At 50.4% G+C, this 13,772-nt stretch overlaps 1 protein-coding gene across 4 annotated transcripts in view; it reads left to right on the forward strand.

Moving 5' to 3' along the window:
• Positions 1 to 670: 670 nt before the first annotated feature.
• The window catches only part of GPATCH8 (G-patch domain containing 8), a 54,024-nt gene continuing 40,922 nt past the window's right edge, over positions 671 to 13,772 (forward strand). For 3 of the 4 annotated variants that reach the window (XM_051772713.1, XM_051772712.1, XM_051772711.1), the window contains exon 1: positions 716 to 786. Coding sequence is in view for 1 of the 4 variants with exons in the window: in XM_051772710.1 (XP_051628670.1) it covers positions 742 to 786 (45 nt within the window). In the remaining 3 variants the exon portion in view is untranslated. Of the gene's footprint in view, positions 787 to 13,772 lie in introns of all 4 variants that reach the window. The other variant, XM_051772710.1, reaches the window with a different exon arrangement.

The following is a 13,772-nucleotide window of genomic DNA, read 5'->3' on the forward strand; positions in this document are numbered from 1 at the left end:
GGTGGAGGCAGCTCCCATTGGTTCAAGGCTGGGAGGGCGGGAAAATTCGTGTTCCTATTGGCTGGTGCCGCCATCACTCAAACGGCTGGGGCAGCTCCCATTGGCTTGGCCCGGGGAAGGCGGGAAGACCGAAGCGAGGCTCGCGCTCTCCTTTCCCCCCACCCCGGGGTCGAGCCCTCGCCCGTGTGACGGCTTTGCGCACGCGCGCACTGAGGGAGGGGTGTCTGGGAGGGGGTGTGTGTGTGGGTGTATGGGTGTGTGTGGGGGTGGGGGTGGGTGTGGGGGGGTGTGAGTGTGTATGTGTGTGTGTGTGTGTGTGTGTGTGGAGGATGGGGGTGTGTGACGGGGAGGTCGCCGCGCACCGCGCCGCAGCTCGCGCCCTCATTGGGCTGAAAGGGGGAGAGCGCGCCGGAGCGCGTGCGCCGTGCCCCTCCCCGTGCGCGCTGCCTCCGGACACGCAGCGAGGCTCGGCAGGACGCGTAACCCGCCGCGGCGGAGCCGTAGGGGGCGCGGCCGGCGGTGCGAGCCCCTTCCCGCTCTCCCCGCCGTGCCGCCGCTCCCGCTGGACCGGAGCCGTTCTGTGCCGCCTCTCCGTGAGGGGGCGGCCCGGCGGGTCACGTGACCGCGCGCGCTGCTGGCGCACGTGACCGCGCGGCGCATGCGCGGTGCGGGCGGGGGCGGTGCTGAGGGCGGAGGCGGCGGCGGCCGGAGCGGGGCCGGGCCGGGTTGGGCCGGCGCGAAATGGCGGACAGGTTCTCCCGCTTCAACGAGGACAGGGATTTCCAGGTACTGTCCCCGCGGGGCCACGGGCCCCTCAGCGCCGCCCCGAGCCGTCCCCCTCACCCCCCGCTCACCGGGGCTTTGTGTGCGGGGCCCGGAGCTCCGCCACGGAGGGGAGCGCGGGGGGCCGGGGGCGGCTGTCAAGGTGACACGGGGGCTGTGGGGGGCAGCGAGAGGGCGTGTCGTGACGGCGGCGGTGACCCGGCGGGGTCAGCCGGTGAGGGGACCCGCCCCCCCTCCCGGTGAGGAGTCGGACCACCACCCGGTGACGGAACAACCCACCCCCCTCCCGGTGAGGGGATAACACACACCGCCGGTGAGGGGTCGCGTCACAGCCCCCCCGAGAGGGCACCAACCCTCACCCCCCGGAGACGGGACCGACCCCCATCTCGGCGAGGACTCGGACCCCCCCCGGTGAGGGCTGGGATCCCCCTTGGGACGGGACCACCCCCCCGAGCCCCGCACGCCGCTGTCCCAACATCTGCCAGCGACCCCCCTTCTCTGTGGAAAACGCCTCTTCCTTCTCATCTCATTTCATCCCTCCCCCCCCAGCCGAGAACATCGGTGTTTCAACGTAATTAACGCCACTGCTGCCGTTTTTAAAAGGGGGCTTAAATAAACAATGCGAAAATTAACGTTGACTCATTAAGCCCGAACAATGACATGTTGTTCTCTGACTTCAGCCCGGGAGAGTCTCGGGGTTAGGAAGGAAAACAAAAGGAGCGAGGATAAGGCGGCTCGAGGAGGGCTGTGGATGGGCTGGTTGGTGATCCCTTGTTTCGGGAGCCCGCGGTTGGGATGGGGCTGCTCCTCCTCGCTCGGGTCTTTCACCTAAAGCTTTGGGAGGGTTTTTATAGTGTGGAGCTTGCGTAATTCTGCTTAATCTGGCATTAAGGTGCAGCCTTGGGAGCAGGCAGGACATCCAGGAGTGAGTAATTTATGGTGCTTCCGGATGTTTTAAGGGATGCACGTTTTAAGGATTGTTGTTAAACTGTGTTAGAAACACGAAGAAATAGGTTTTCAGCGTGTTTGTGTGCATTGCCTGGTGTGTGGATGGAGGTTTGGCTCCTGCCACAGCCCTAAACACGGGCTGGGTTGCATCCTGTATTTCCTTAAACGAAGTAATGAGCCGTAATTAACACCGAAATAGTCTGATTTGGCTTTGAAGTTTGTGTTTCAGGAACTGGGGCGAACAGGGCTTGAGAACACAGGAGAGATGGGGAACGTGAACCAAGTCGGGTACCCAGGGAATGGGTGAGCTCTGCAGTCGTGTCCTTGCCCTTTGTGGGGCAAGAAAAATAATTGTAGTGGCAAAACCTGTTACTGTGTCGTGGCTCTGGGCTCGCAGAGGGAATGTGTGGTGATGTCAGGTAGGAAACAGGGCTCCATTCCCCCATCCCGAAATCTTGGAGTGCCCAGAGACAGTAACCAGGTCACAGCCCTGTGTTCCCTGGGCACTGTTTTAAATTGGGATTTATCTGTGTCAGATGCCAGGCTTTTATTGTCTTTCCCATAGGATACAGTAAAAAATAAAAAGGCAGGGCTTGTTTTTATGGGAGGGTCACTTCTCTGTTCTCCTCTCCCTGAAAACGTGCCAGTGAGAAGACAGACATTTTATTTTGTGCGTTAAAGCTTCTTTTGAGGGAAAAGTGGAATCAGTCCCCTGGGAAGAGCAGTTTGAAGCCGGTTGGGGCTTGCAGGGGATTGAGGGTGAAAACAGTGAGCTGGGAAAGAGCAGATGCAAGGGGGATTGGCCAAGGTCACGCTGAATTGGAGGGAGCTCCAGGTCCTGTGGACAGGTCAGCAGTCTTAATGATTTTTCTGAACTGTAGTTCAGTTCATGGAGGAAGGCTTTTCGATGAGAAAGAAGGAAAAATAAGGTTCAAAGTTGCTTTCAGAGAAGACTTTCTGACTTTTTTTTTTTCCTATTTAGATGGTGGTCCCCTGAGATAGAACATGGGTGTGGGATAAAGGAAATGCTCATTGTGCCAAGTGTTTGCAGGGCTGCTGTGACCGTAGGTACAAACACACCCGCCTGTGCCCCTAGAAAATACTGCTCTCAAAATACAGCAAAAATAAGACTCTGTTCATGCAAGTCACCAGTTTGGATGCAGATGCCTTGCAGGAGTGTTCCTATCAGTGTCAGGGATGCCCTTTTCCCTCAGTTCCAGTTCCTCAGCAGGTGAAATTTGTGTCTTTGGAGGGGATGTGACTCCAGACGTGACCCCCTTCCCTACCAGGCTGGTGAGACCCAGGGAGCGTGGCCAGAGGGAGATGGGCTCTAAAATTACACGGCTTGGAGAGGGATGGAGGCGTGGGGAGGGGGAGGGAGGCTGGAGGGATCTCTCGGGTTTCGTTCTGGGGTGCTCTGCTTGTGATCTCAAAGTGAGAGGATGTGTAATGTTCTGGAGAGAGGGAGAGAAACAAAAGGTCAGGAGTAAAGAGTGTGGGTCAAAGGAACCCTTTAGCTGCTTGGAAGAAAGGCAGATGCCTTGGGATTAGTGCTGTGGCTAATGGAAGAGAGTCTCTGAGTGAAAAAAAAGCCTTTTAGAGTTCTAATTATTGTTATCAGCCGCTGAAAAGATTCTGTGTTGGGAAGATCTGTTTGGCAAGATGAGTGTTGATGTGGGCAAGGGAGAGCTGGCAGTGCAGGGTTAGCAGAGGTGATCCTCGGGTTTCTGAGCTCCTGATGTGCTGGAGAAAAGTGGATTAAAGGTTAGAGAGCTGCTGGGAGCTGTTCCTCCCTCCCCCGTGCCTTGCTGAAGGAAGATCAGTGCGATCAGGAGAGACAGGAATGGAAACAAACAGCACTGGAGGGAAATCGGTTCAGGAAGGAAGGACCTAAATCAGCTGAGAAAGAGAAGGTATGAAGGGTCTGAAGGGCATGAAAAGGTGCTGAGGGAGAAGGGTTGGGCAGAGAGATCAGCTGAGAACTGGAGAGAGAAGAGGGAGGGGGGGACCTTCCCATAACTGCAGCCAAACCAACATGGTGGGCGTGGAGAGAACTGCAGAAGGAGTGGAGATGCTCTCATGGAGTTAGGTAACCCTGTGGAAAAGAGTGGCTAGTGTAAGGATAAGGAAGTCATATATCCTTAAAGATAAAGATGGTGGTGTGGAGGGAGAGGAGGAGTTATTCTGACCCGTCTCTGTGGTTGGGTGGAAGGAACCTTGAAGCTCAGGATGGTTTGGAAGTTGAAGTTACCAAAGGAGCAGGAATGGCCCGGGAGGATATCACTGCAGTGAGCTGATTAAGGGCTTTGGGGGTTTTCTTACAGGATTGTCTCGCTGTTGCTGTGCTCTGTAGCTTTAGAGGCTGCACTAAAGGTGAAGATCCTCTTCCCTTTTTCCCTAAGCTCTCAAACCTCAGAGAAACTCGAGGGAAAGCCCCTGGTTCTGGCTGTATTTTGAAGGTGCTGAACCTGAGGGCAGCTCCAGTGAAAGGCCTTGAGCTGTGCTCTGCCTGTCATATGGATCTTTCCCTGGCCAGGCTGGCACAGCTCTTCCTTTGGGAGCCCTGGGCAGGGAGATGGATTAGTGGAGGAGGAAGGATATCCCTGACCTTCCTTCTCTTGCCTCTCTCCAAGCTCTGCAGTGGCAAGTGAAGTCTGCTGAGTGGCTCACCCAAATAAATCCCAGTATTTTTCCATTTTCCGTACAAGAAGGGTTATTTTTGAGTGGGATGCTGACAAGCTTAACCCTTCAGGCCAGGGGTCGTGGAGTTTGTCATAGTTCTGTCACAGGCTCTGTCACTTGTCTATGCCACTGTCCCTTGACTGACAGGCTTCCCTGGCAGAGACAAACAGGAACCAGTTTAACTTCAAGGAATTACGAACAATAGCTGTAGATTACGCCAACAGAATATTTTAGAAACATTAGTGAAAGCTGTGTGAACACATGAGCCTGCTGCAATAAGTAAATATACATTTTAGTGCTATTTTTGTGCTTGCAATGATTTTGTTCTTTAGATTAGCTGTGCAAACTCAAAGAATAAATATTATGGATGTCTCTATGTTGCTGACACCCAGTGGAGCTCCCACTTACTCCCAGATGTTGAGAAAATGTTTTCTTGCTGCCTCTCTCTCCTTTCCATTGTTGAAGCAGAAATATCACGAGCCATATGTGTCTGTGTGTACAATAATTTCCTCTTCCTACGTACATTGCACTTGCTGGCATCATTAGCCAGACGGAACACAGGCTGTTCTGTCTCTGTTTTTTACTGCTGTGTAGTCAGCACAACAGGACAACACTTCCACCCAGCAGGAATACCTGGTTTGCCCGACTGGGTGGAAGTGTAGCCACTCTGAACCTCAGCTCGGCTCTTCCTGCTTATTCCAAGAGGACAGGTGGGATTTGTTTTCCCCTCTGCAAAGGATTTGAACAGCTAACCCAGCACATCACTGCTGCTGCTCCCAGCAGGTTGAGCTGAGTGCTGCTGGCAGGGGGATTTTATGCTTTTTAATTGGCAGAGTGTCAGGGATAAGTTGTGTTCCCAAGCAGCTTAGGCAGCGCTTTGCCGGGCAGCTGGGAGGGTTTGAACCCGTCTTTAATGAGTGTGTGCTCTGGCTGCAGCTCCAGTTCACTTCCCAGGTGCTGCCTGAGGGAAGAGCATTTGGTTTCCATGTCCTTCAGCAGGCCTGGCTGCTTGGGGGGAGGTGGCACAGGCAGCTGATGGCTCCTCTCTGCGCTGCAAGGAGATAAATGGGGTCATTTTGTCTCGTCCGCCTTGACTAATTGGGAGAAGAAAAACTTAATGTGGGGGAACGAGGATTGGAATCTCTGCAAAATGTGTTACACTGAGCTTCCAGCAGATCCAAGATCCTGGAGTGTGAATTTGCCTTTGGCAGGAGTAGCTGCAAGCAGTCAGCCAGCCTTTTCCATGGGCTGTTTTCTAATTGAAGAATTAATCGGAGATTTTTAAAAATCTGTTCATACTGTTTGGAGATGCTCATTTTTCATTAGATTGGGGTTATGTTTCTGGTGTGGGCCCGGCACAGGAGGAATATGGCTCTCACCTCCTTGGCAGGACGCTCTGACCTCTCAGCTGAGCAAAGCTGGAACAGCAGAACTGTGACTGTTTTTTTTTACCTCCCTGTGTGAGTGAGGAAGGGAGGAGAAGACTGGGGGAAAGTGTTATAAAGTAGATCAAGAAGTATTGGTTCCAGTTTTAGAACATCATGGGAGGGTCTGAACTTCAGTGTGCATTCCTGGGATTCAGGTGGTGAGTTAATTTTATTTAGACCTTCTTTCCTGTCTTGGTTGTGCCTCTCCCCACTCTGTGTTGTCTGTTCTCCAGTGCCAAGGCTGAGTGAATGGGAAAGGAAACACTTTCTTCTACAGCCCCACAAACTATGTCTGAGCTACCTCAGCTGCTTCTGAGTCACCCCCTGCAAAACAAAACCCACCCTGCTAACTGGGTTCCAGCCACCCACTGTCTGGGGATGTAGAGCTTCAGGAGTTCGTCAGATAAAAAGCACCACTGCAGTTCTTGGGCAGCACTTCCTCGGCTGAGGCTTTTCTCCTGCCACACAGTTTAAAATCTGTGGTGATTCTTGGGACTTTCCCCCTTCAAGCAGCTCTATGGGCAATTAATTTGAGATTCTGGCCATTCACAGTTTTAAAGGCAGAAGTTGATATCAGGATGCCATTCAAACATCCAGCTCTCACTTAACTTTCAATTCCCATCGTTTATCCTGCTCTGAGTCCAGGAGTTGATGTTTGGCTGCAGTATCTCTCGAAGACAACTGGTGATGGGGAACATTTTCCTTGGTAGATTGTTCTGATCGTTTAGTCACTGAAATGTTCATTTTCCTTAATTCTTCTTGTACATTTTATTATATTCAGCTTTTCATTGTTGTTTTTTATGTCCTTCTCTGCTTTGCCAAAGCACACATCACTATGCTCTTGTATGAGGGCATATATAGCATTTCTGCTCAGTTTTAGCTTCTTCTGAGAACCTTAACAGCCTGACCTCTGAATTCTCTTATAGTAGGGCATTTCCCCTTTGTGTTGTTACAGCTTTCTGCATCTTAAATTGTCCACACTTGTGACTATAAAACTAACACAGAAGAGTCTAGAGTAGACACTTATCTGTATAACATCCAGAGACAAACATCTTTTTTACTACTTTATTCCTCTGTTGCACACCCTTGGACTGTATTTTTATCCTTTCTGTTGCATGAGGAGGTTTAAAGTGGGATTTCTGCTGCCTGCTGGGTGCAGCCCTGTGCTGTGGCTGTGTTTGTACAGGGCTCTGGGAAAGCAGACATGGTGTTGGGGACTTTTACACGCGGTCAGGTTGCTCTGTGCAAACACATCGTGCATTCACCCTTTGTTGGGCTTCCTGATCTGCAGACTGAGCTGGCTCTGTGTCCTCTGGTCATTGATAAAAGCACTGAATGGGGTTTGAATCCAGTTAATGTGCTCCTGAGTGAGATTTTCTGCGATGCTTTGGTTTAGGAACAACCCTTTGTCGAGTAGGACACCACACTAAGAAAGAAAAGAAGGCAGGAAGCTGGAAGTTTGTAGTGGTAAATAAATTACACCCTAAATATGAAATGATTAGCACCCTGTCCCATCAGGGCTTTTTCTCTTTCCCTTGTGCTGTCTGGTGGGGTCACAGACTGGAGGGAAGGGATGGGACATCCAGAGGGACCTGGAGAGGTGGTTCTATGGGAACAGCACAAAGTTCCACAAGGCCAAGTGCAAGGTCTTGCCCTTGGTCAGGGCAATCCAGGCACTCTGGGAGAATGGACTGAAAGCAGCCCTGAGGAGAAGGATTTGGGATGTTGGTTGATGAGAAGCTCAACGTGCCCCAGCAATGTGCTCTGGCATCCCAGACACCCCCCATGTCCTGGGCTCACCCCACAGCGTGGGCAGCAGGGGAGGGGGGGATTCTGCCCCTCTGCCCCCCTGCAGAGCTGCCTCCCAGCAGAGGAAGGACATGGAGCTGATGAGGTGAGTCCAGAGGAGGCCACAGAGTTGCTCTGAGGGCTGGAGCCCCTCTACTCTGGAGCCAGGCTGGGAGAGCTGGGGGGGTTCCCCAGGAGAAGGGAAGGCTCCAGGGAGACCTGAGAGCCCCTTCCAGGGCCTAAAGGGGTTCCAGAAGAGCTGGAGAGGGACTGGGGACAAGGGGGAATGGCTTCCCACTGCCAGAGGGCAGGGTTAGATGGGATACTGGGAAGGAATTCCTCCCTGGGAGGATGGGGAGGCCCTGGCACAGGTTGCCCAGAGAAGCTGTGGCTGCTCCTGGATCCCTGGAAGTGTCCAAGGCCAGGTTGGACGGGGCTTGGAGCAACCTGGGCTAGTGGAAGGTGTCCCTGCCCATGGCAGGAGGGTGGAATGAGGTGGTCTTTAAGGTCCTTCCCAACCCATTCCATGACTCTGTAATTGTCTGGAAGTCCTGCTTAGCCATGAAGATGTGGGTGCTGGAAGCTGCAGCACCTTCTGCATCGAGGCGTGTTAAGAAATGGCAAAGAGAAACTGGGTGAGGCCAGTGCTGATGCTCTTGGGTGCAGCTGTGAAGGACTGCAGAGCATCCCTGTGTGCTGGAACAGATCCCCAGCTGCCGTTGGTGCAGCAGAAGGAATCTGGAAGACATGGAATTGTTCTTGTTTGGTGCCAAATTATGCAAAGCAGGGACCTGCCTCTGGCTCCCACTCCTTGTGGTACAAGCTGTTTATCTGTAGAACGTGTTTTTATTTGGACAGCTCTAAGTGGGTGTTCATAGGCACGTTTTCCTGGTTTAAACCAGATCTGGTGAGTGGTTTTTCAGTGTTTTTGGACTTAACAGGTAGAGCTTTGCCATCAAAATTAATTTTTAGTTTGGTAAACAAAAGGTGCCATCAGCTTCTCAGCGTGCAATTCCAAGGTGTTTCTTTCAAACGGTGCCAATTTAAATTCATCTCCAAGTCTCAAGTGATTGCTTTTGTTGTATTGACTTGAGAGGATTTTCCTGTTAAGTACTCTCAGAATAATTGATGTGTGTGTCTGCCGAAAATGAGGTTTTGCTGCAGCTTTCACAAGATGTTGACTGTAAATATTCAGCTGTTTGGGGGGTGTGCAGATGTGCTGTGTCCGTACTTCCCTCTTGTGTTGCTTATATACAGGGAAGGGACTGGGAAAGAGATTTCTAACAGTGAGAACGTGTTGTTTGGGAATGTTTCACCTCTGTGTGGTTTGGAAAGGGATCACTGATTATTTTTTTGTGTGTGTCTTTACAGACACTGCAGGGAACAACAGGAAAAAGGATGGTTTTGTTCTGGGAAGCATTAACAAAGGCTTTCCAGGTGCCAGTACAAAATTGCTTTTGTATTGCTTTTTATAGCTTTGAAAACCCATGTGGCCTTTAAAATTAATCCAAGAAAGTTTCCAGGGTTGGATGGATCTACCTTCTAGGAGCATGTTGGTCTTGAACATGTATTTTCTCCTGGGTGCATGATGAATATTCAAGAACTGATCTAAGCTACGCTTTCCTGGAGTTGTTTTTGAATTCTCTGGATGGATTTCTAAACATCAACACGGTTGTCTGCATCAATTATGTTTTGGAGCTCCTCCATCCTATGGAGTCATCAGGTCCTGCCGAGCTGGAAGGGGCAGCAGGAATTACTGCTGTGATCTGGAGTCAGTGTGGGTAGGGCCGTGTGGGTCTTGCAGAGATGTTACAAACCCGTTACATTTTGACTGTGTGTGACAAACACTTAATCAGTCGTGGTGAACTGGGTTTGGTTTAGTGCCCTCCCTCTCCTTCTCTTGGCTGAAATTCTCTGCTGAGGTCGGTGTGATGGCAGGGATAGAGCCCCACAAAAACAAAATCAGAGGGGCACTGGCAGACCTTGTCACTCCTCCCTCTCACAATTCATCCGTGCCTGGAGTGGGTTTTTATTCTCCTGTGTGTCCCACGTGTCCCTCTCAGCTGCAGGTGCTGGTTTGTCTCACCCTTGGGCAGCGTGTGGGGAAGTGAAACCAGAGGGTCTGGAAACAGCTGCTTCAGCCAGAGAGGTTTGTAAAAAGAGGACCGAGTACAAAACCAGACACGAGTGTCGATGGTTTGCTGACATTGCTGCTCAGGAAGGAGTCAGGTCCAGCAGAGCAGTCCCTGAGCCTGGCTGGGCCGTGGCACTGGTGGGGCACAGGCAGTGTTCTCACGGCTGTCCTGGCTCTGCAGTGTTGGCAGGAGTGCTGGGAGCCAGCTTTGGGAAAAGGGAAAGGATGATAAGGTACCTTATCTTCTGAAGGTCTTGTAACTGCTCCCTCTCCTTTAGAAAAGAAAACTGTACGTTTAACAGGATATTTCCTCCTGGAATCCCTGAGTTTCTTTCCCCCCTGCCTGGGAAGGTGCCGTGTGCGTGCGGGGAGGGAGAATTTTGGCATTTGCTCACTTGTGCTCAGATGCTGCTTCGGTTCCCTGAGCTCAGACCTTGCATCTGTGCTGACCCATCCCGGGAGGGCTGCAGGAAATGTCAGCTGTGCTTCCCAGCTCCAGGAGGAAAATACTGCGGGATCTGGAGCTCACACAGTCTGCCCTGACTTTATCCACACTAGAAAACAGCCTTTTTTGTGGGTACTTATTTCTCTTTTTGGATATTCTTGGTGTCTCAGCCTCTGGTTCACAGCCTAATGGCTGCAGGGCTTTTGGGAATGGGGAGTGGGCTTGGTTAAATGTTTTCAAGTGGGACTTGTGGTTAACAACCCTAAATTTTATTGCTTGACTTAATATTTTTAGAGTTTAAGATTTATTGATTGAAATGATGGATAAATGGGATATGCAGAAGTGGTGCCGATTTGCTTTTGTGTTTTAAAATTCCATTTTCTAGAGTAAATGCAGTATAAATGTGATTTTTTTCGAGTCTTCTTCTGATAACTCTCCCAGCGTAAAACTAATTTTTGAATATCTAAGGAAGCACGCTGTGCTCTTTTCAAGTGCAGTTAAGCAATCACGATCACGCTGTGCTCTTTTCCAGTGCATTTAAGGAATAATACCAGTGAGTATAGTCAAGGCTTTTCTGCAAAATTACTTTATTTCGATTGTTATTGTCCTGGTCACGCGAACCAGCCTTGGAGTGCCTTCCTGAAATCCAGTAGGGACATAAATAGATTGTTTCTGCTGTGACGTCTCAGCAGCTGCATTCTGGCTGTTCCCTCTCCAGCCATCCCTGCTTTAATGCTCCCAGGCAGAGCCACGGGGGTTTTATGCCAGAACCTTTCCTTATTTCCCTCCATTGAAGGCGCTGTGGTTTGGGGAGCAGGCAGTGCTTTCCACAGGTTTTCCCATCCTGGGCTCTTCCTGCTGGGCTTTGCTGGGTTTTGTAACTCACATCATCATCTCTGGTGTTAATAACCACCAGGCTGGTGTGGCTGAGCTCCGGTGGAGCTGCAGGACAGCTGAAGGGAAGCATCCTGAGAGGAAACCCTGCACTCCCATCTCCACTGTCCTGCTCCTTTGTTGGAGCCTGTTCCCATCTCCGCTGAGCTGCTGGGCTGGAGGCTTTTGGGATAATACACGGATAACTTAGGGCTGTTCATTAGGGAAAGCACTAATTCCTGTCAGGAATGAGCACTGTGTGGATGTGTTCTGCTTGCTGACATCTTCCTGTGCTCTGTGATCGGGCAGATCGCAGGGAGCAGTGCAGTGATTGATGTCCAGGGCGGTCTGATGGCCTCAAAGCTGCTGAAGTGACTCATCATTCCTTGCCCTTTGTGTTGGTGATGCTTTAGGTGACTTAGGAATGCAGGCAGTGCCCACGAGTTGCTCTGGTTTTGGATACACCCTTTGGGGTGTGAGAGGGAGCAGATTTTCTTCTGCATTGTTGTCATGAAGATTCTTTGGAAGGGTTTCCCCTCCTGGTAATTTCTGTGTGTCCTTATGTGCTTTGTCTTTGCCCACCTTCCTGGAAAGGTGCCTTGTGTTGGGGAGGGAGTGAATTCTCTGATATTAAACTTTGATAAATGGCCTTAAATCAACAATTCATTTCACTTTCACTGAATCATTTATTGGCAGCAATAATTGCCACTAATGATTTTGGGATGAAAGTGTAATTAAGGTCCTAAATTCTTTTTTTAATGGTACCAACTGGGTCTCACTGTTAAAACATTTGGGATCTTGTGAGCAGGAAAGCAGCAGCTTTGAATTTGAGCTATGAATTGTCCCAGGAAATGCAGTGGGTTTAATCTGGGACAAAATTACATTTATTGGACCAGGGCTCTGAAGTATTTCCAGTCCAAATAAGGGAGGATGGGGGTCTGAAACCCTGCATGGAGGCAGCTTTGGTTGGTTGATTTTTTGAATGCCGTGTTCATAACTCAGTGGTTCAGCGTGTGAGGGCTCCAGGAGTTAAGGTTTGGCCAAGAGCTTCAGGCAAGGATCAAACAATGGGAAAGTGGGGGAGAGAGCAGAGAACATGTGACTGAGTAACCAGAGTGGGTAGTGAGCCAAAGTTCAGATGATATTACACAAAAAATCACAGGGCACAAACACGTTGGCTCCTGGAGACAAGTGCAACAAGGAGCCAAGTGGTGTGTGAGGAGTGTTTAGATGTTGGAGGCTTGTCCTTGTTCCTCATGAAGTAGTGAAATATATTGGATTTCAGTGTGGTTGTAGTGAAGCACCAGCAGAGGTAGCACAAAGTGAGAGCAATAAATGCTGCTGGAGTGGAAGCCTCTCATTGAATTTGCTCTGGTATTCTGGGGTGGATGGAGGGAGTGTCTGTGAGAAGGGGACAGTGCAACACATCTTGTTTCACAAAGCAGAAGTGAGAGAGCCTGATACAGGCAGCTGTAAAATGGAGGGGCATTGTAGGGATTGAATCCTTCTTTTCACCTACAGGTTTCCTCTGAAGAGGGAATCATCCCTCAAGTCTGCAAAAGACACAGATCAAAATCATACTGAAATGGGATCTGTGCTTGTGGTTCGTGTTTGCCAGAAATGTAGTTTATTCTCAACATTCAGCGTTTAGAGCTTAATTAATTGTTAGATTTAAATGTTAAAGTATTTTGTCTTCCTCTGATTCATTGTCTAAAGGTACAGCAAAACAGAAATGTTACATGGATCCATTCGATGTGCCAGGCTGAAGGATTGCAAAAGAGGGAAAACAGATGGAATTCCCCCCAACTTGTTCCTTAGCCAGCTCCAGGGATGAGGAGGCAAAGGGACAGACTGTGCTACCTCCAGCCCCCCAAGTCCCAGCTCCAGAAGGCCTGGGATCCCCACAGTGGCAGAGAGTGTTGCCTTAACGAGCTGTTTGTTGTGGCCATAGAACCCTTTTTTCACTCCTCCCTCACTGGGCACCACCAGCCTGAACACCCCAAAAATCCAACTCCACTGTGACCATTGGATTGTCCACTTGCCTTTTCCCAGGTTGAGTCACTTAATGGTGGAAAGAAAAAATTCCTTTATCATTTATTTTAAGTACTGATAAATAAAGAGCAGTCTCTGCGATGACTATTGATTTCAGCTCATTTTGGGCACTTTGTTATCCCAAAACCTGGAATTGCCAAGCCTGGAACAGGCACAGGAGCAGGTTATCAGCATTCCCATGGGGCCTGTCCCCTGTGCTTGCTGGCATTTGTGTGCCCATGAATTCCAGGAGACAGGCAGCACCTGCCTCTATGGAAAATTCTGGTGTTAGTGTTGCTGCTCTTTGTAAAAACAAGCAACCCATCCCTACTTGTTACCAGGAACAAGTAGATAATAAACTCCCCAAAAATATAAATATCTAAAATAACCCCCAAAATATATGGAGTGGGTAGTGGTGGGATCACCAGAGCTTGGGGAGAATGGTTTATTTGCTCTCTCATTTCCCTGAGCACAGGGAGTACTCAGCCTTTTACTCTGTTTCTGGGAGGAGATGTTGTTTTAAGCACTGAGAAAGCGAGTAGTGAAGGCTCAGAGCAGCCAGACCTGCTGCTCTCGAACTGGGGTTGACCCTTGCCTTGGTGAAAACAGCTCTCAGTGTTTTGGCAGGCAGTGCTCTGCAGGAGCCAGGGAGTGGGCAGGA

This window comes from Manacus candei, unplaced genomic scaffold (genome assembly GCF_025592945.1).
Source record: "Manacus candei isolate 608988 ecotype Guabito, Panama unplaced genomic scaffold, ASM2559294v1 h1tg000158l, whole genome shotgun sequence".
Lineage (NCBI taxonomy): Eukaryota > Metazoa > Chordata > Aves > Passeriformes > Pipridae > Manacus > Manacus candei.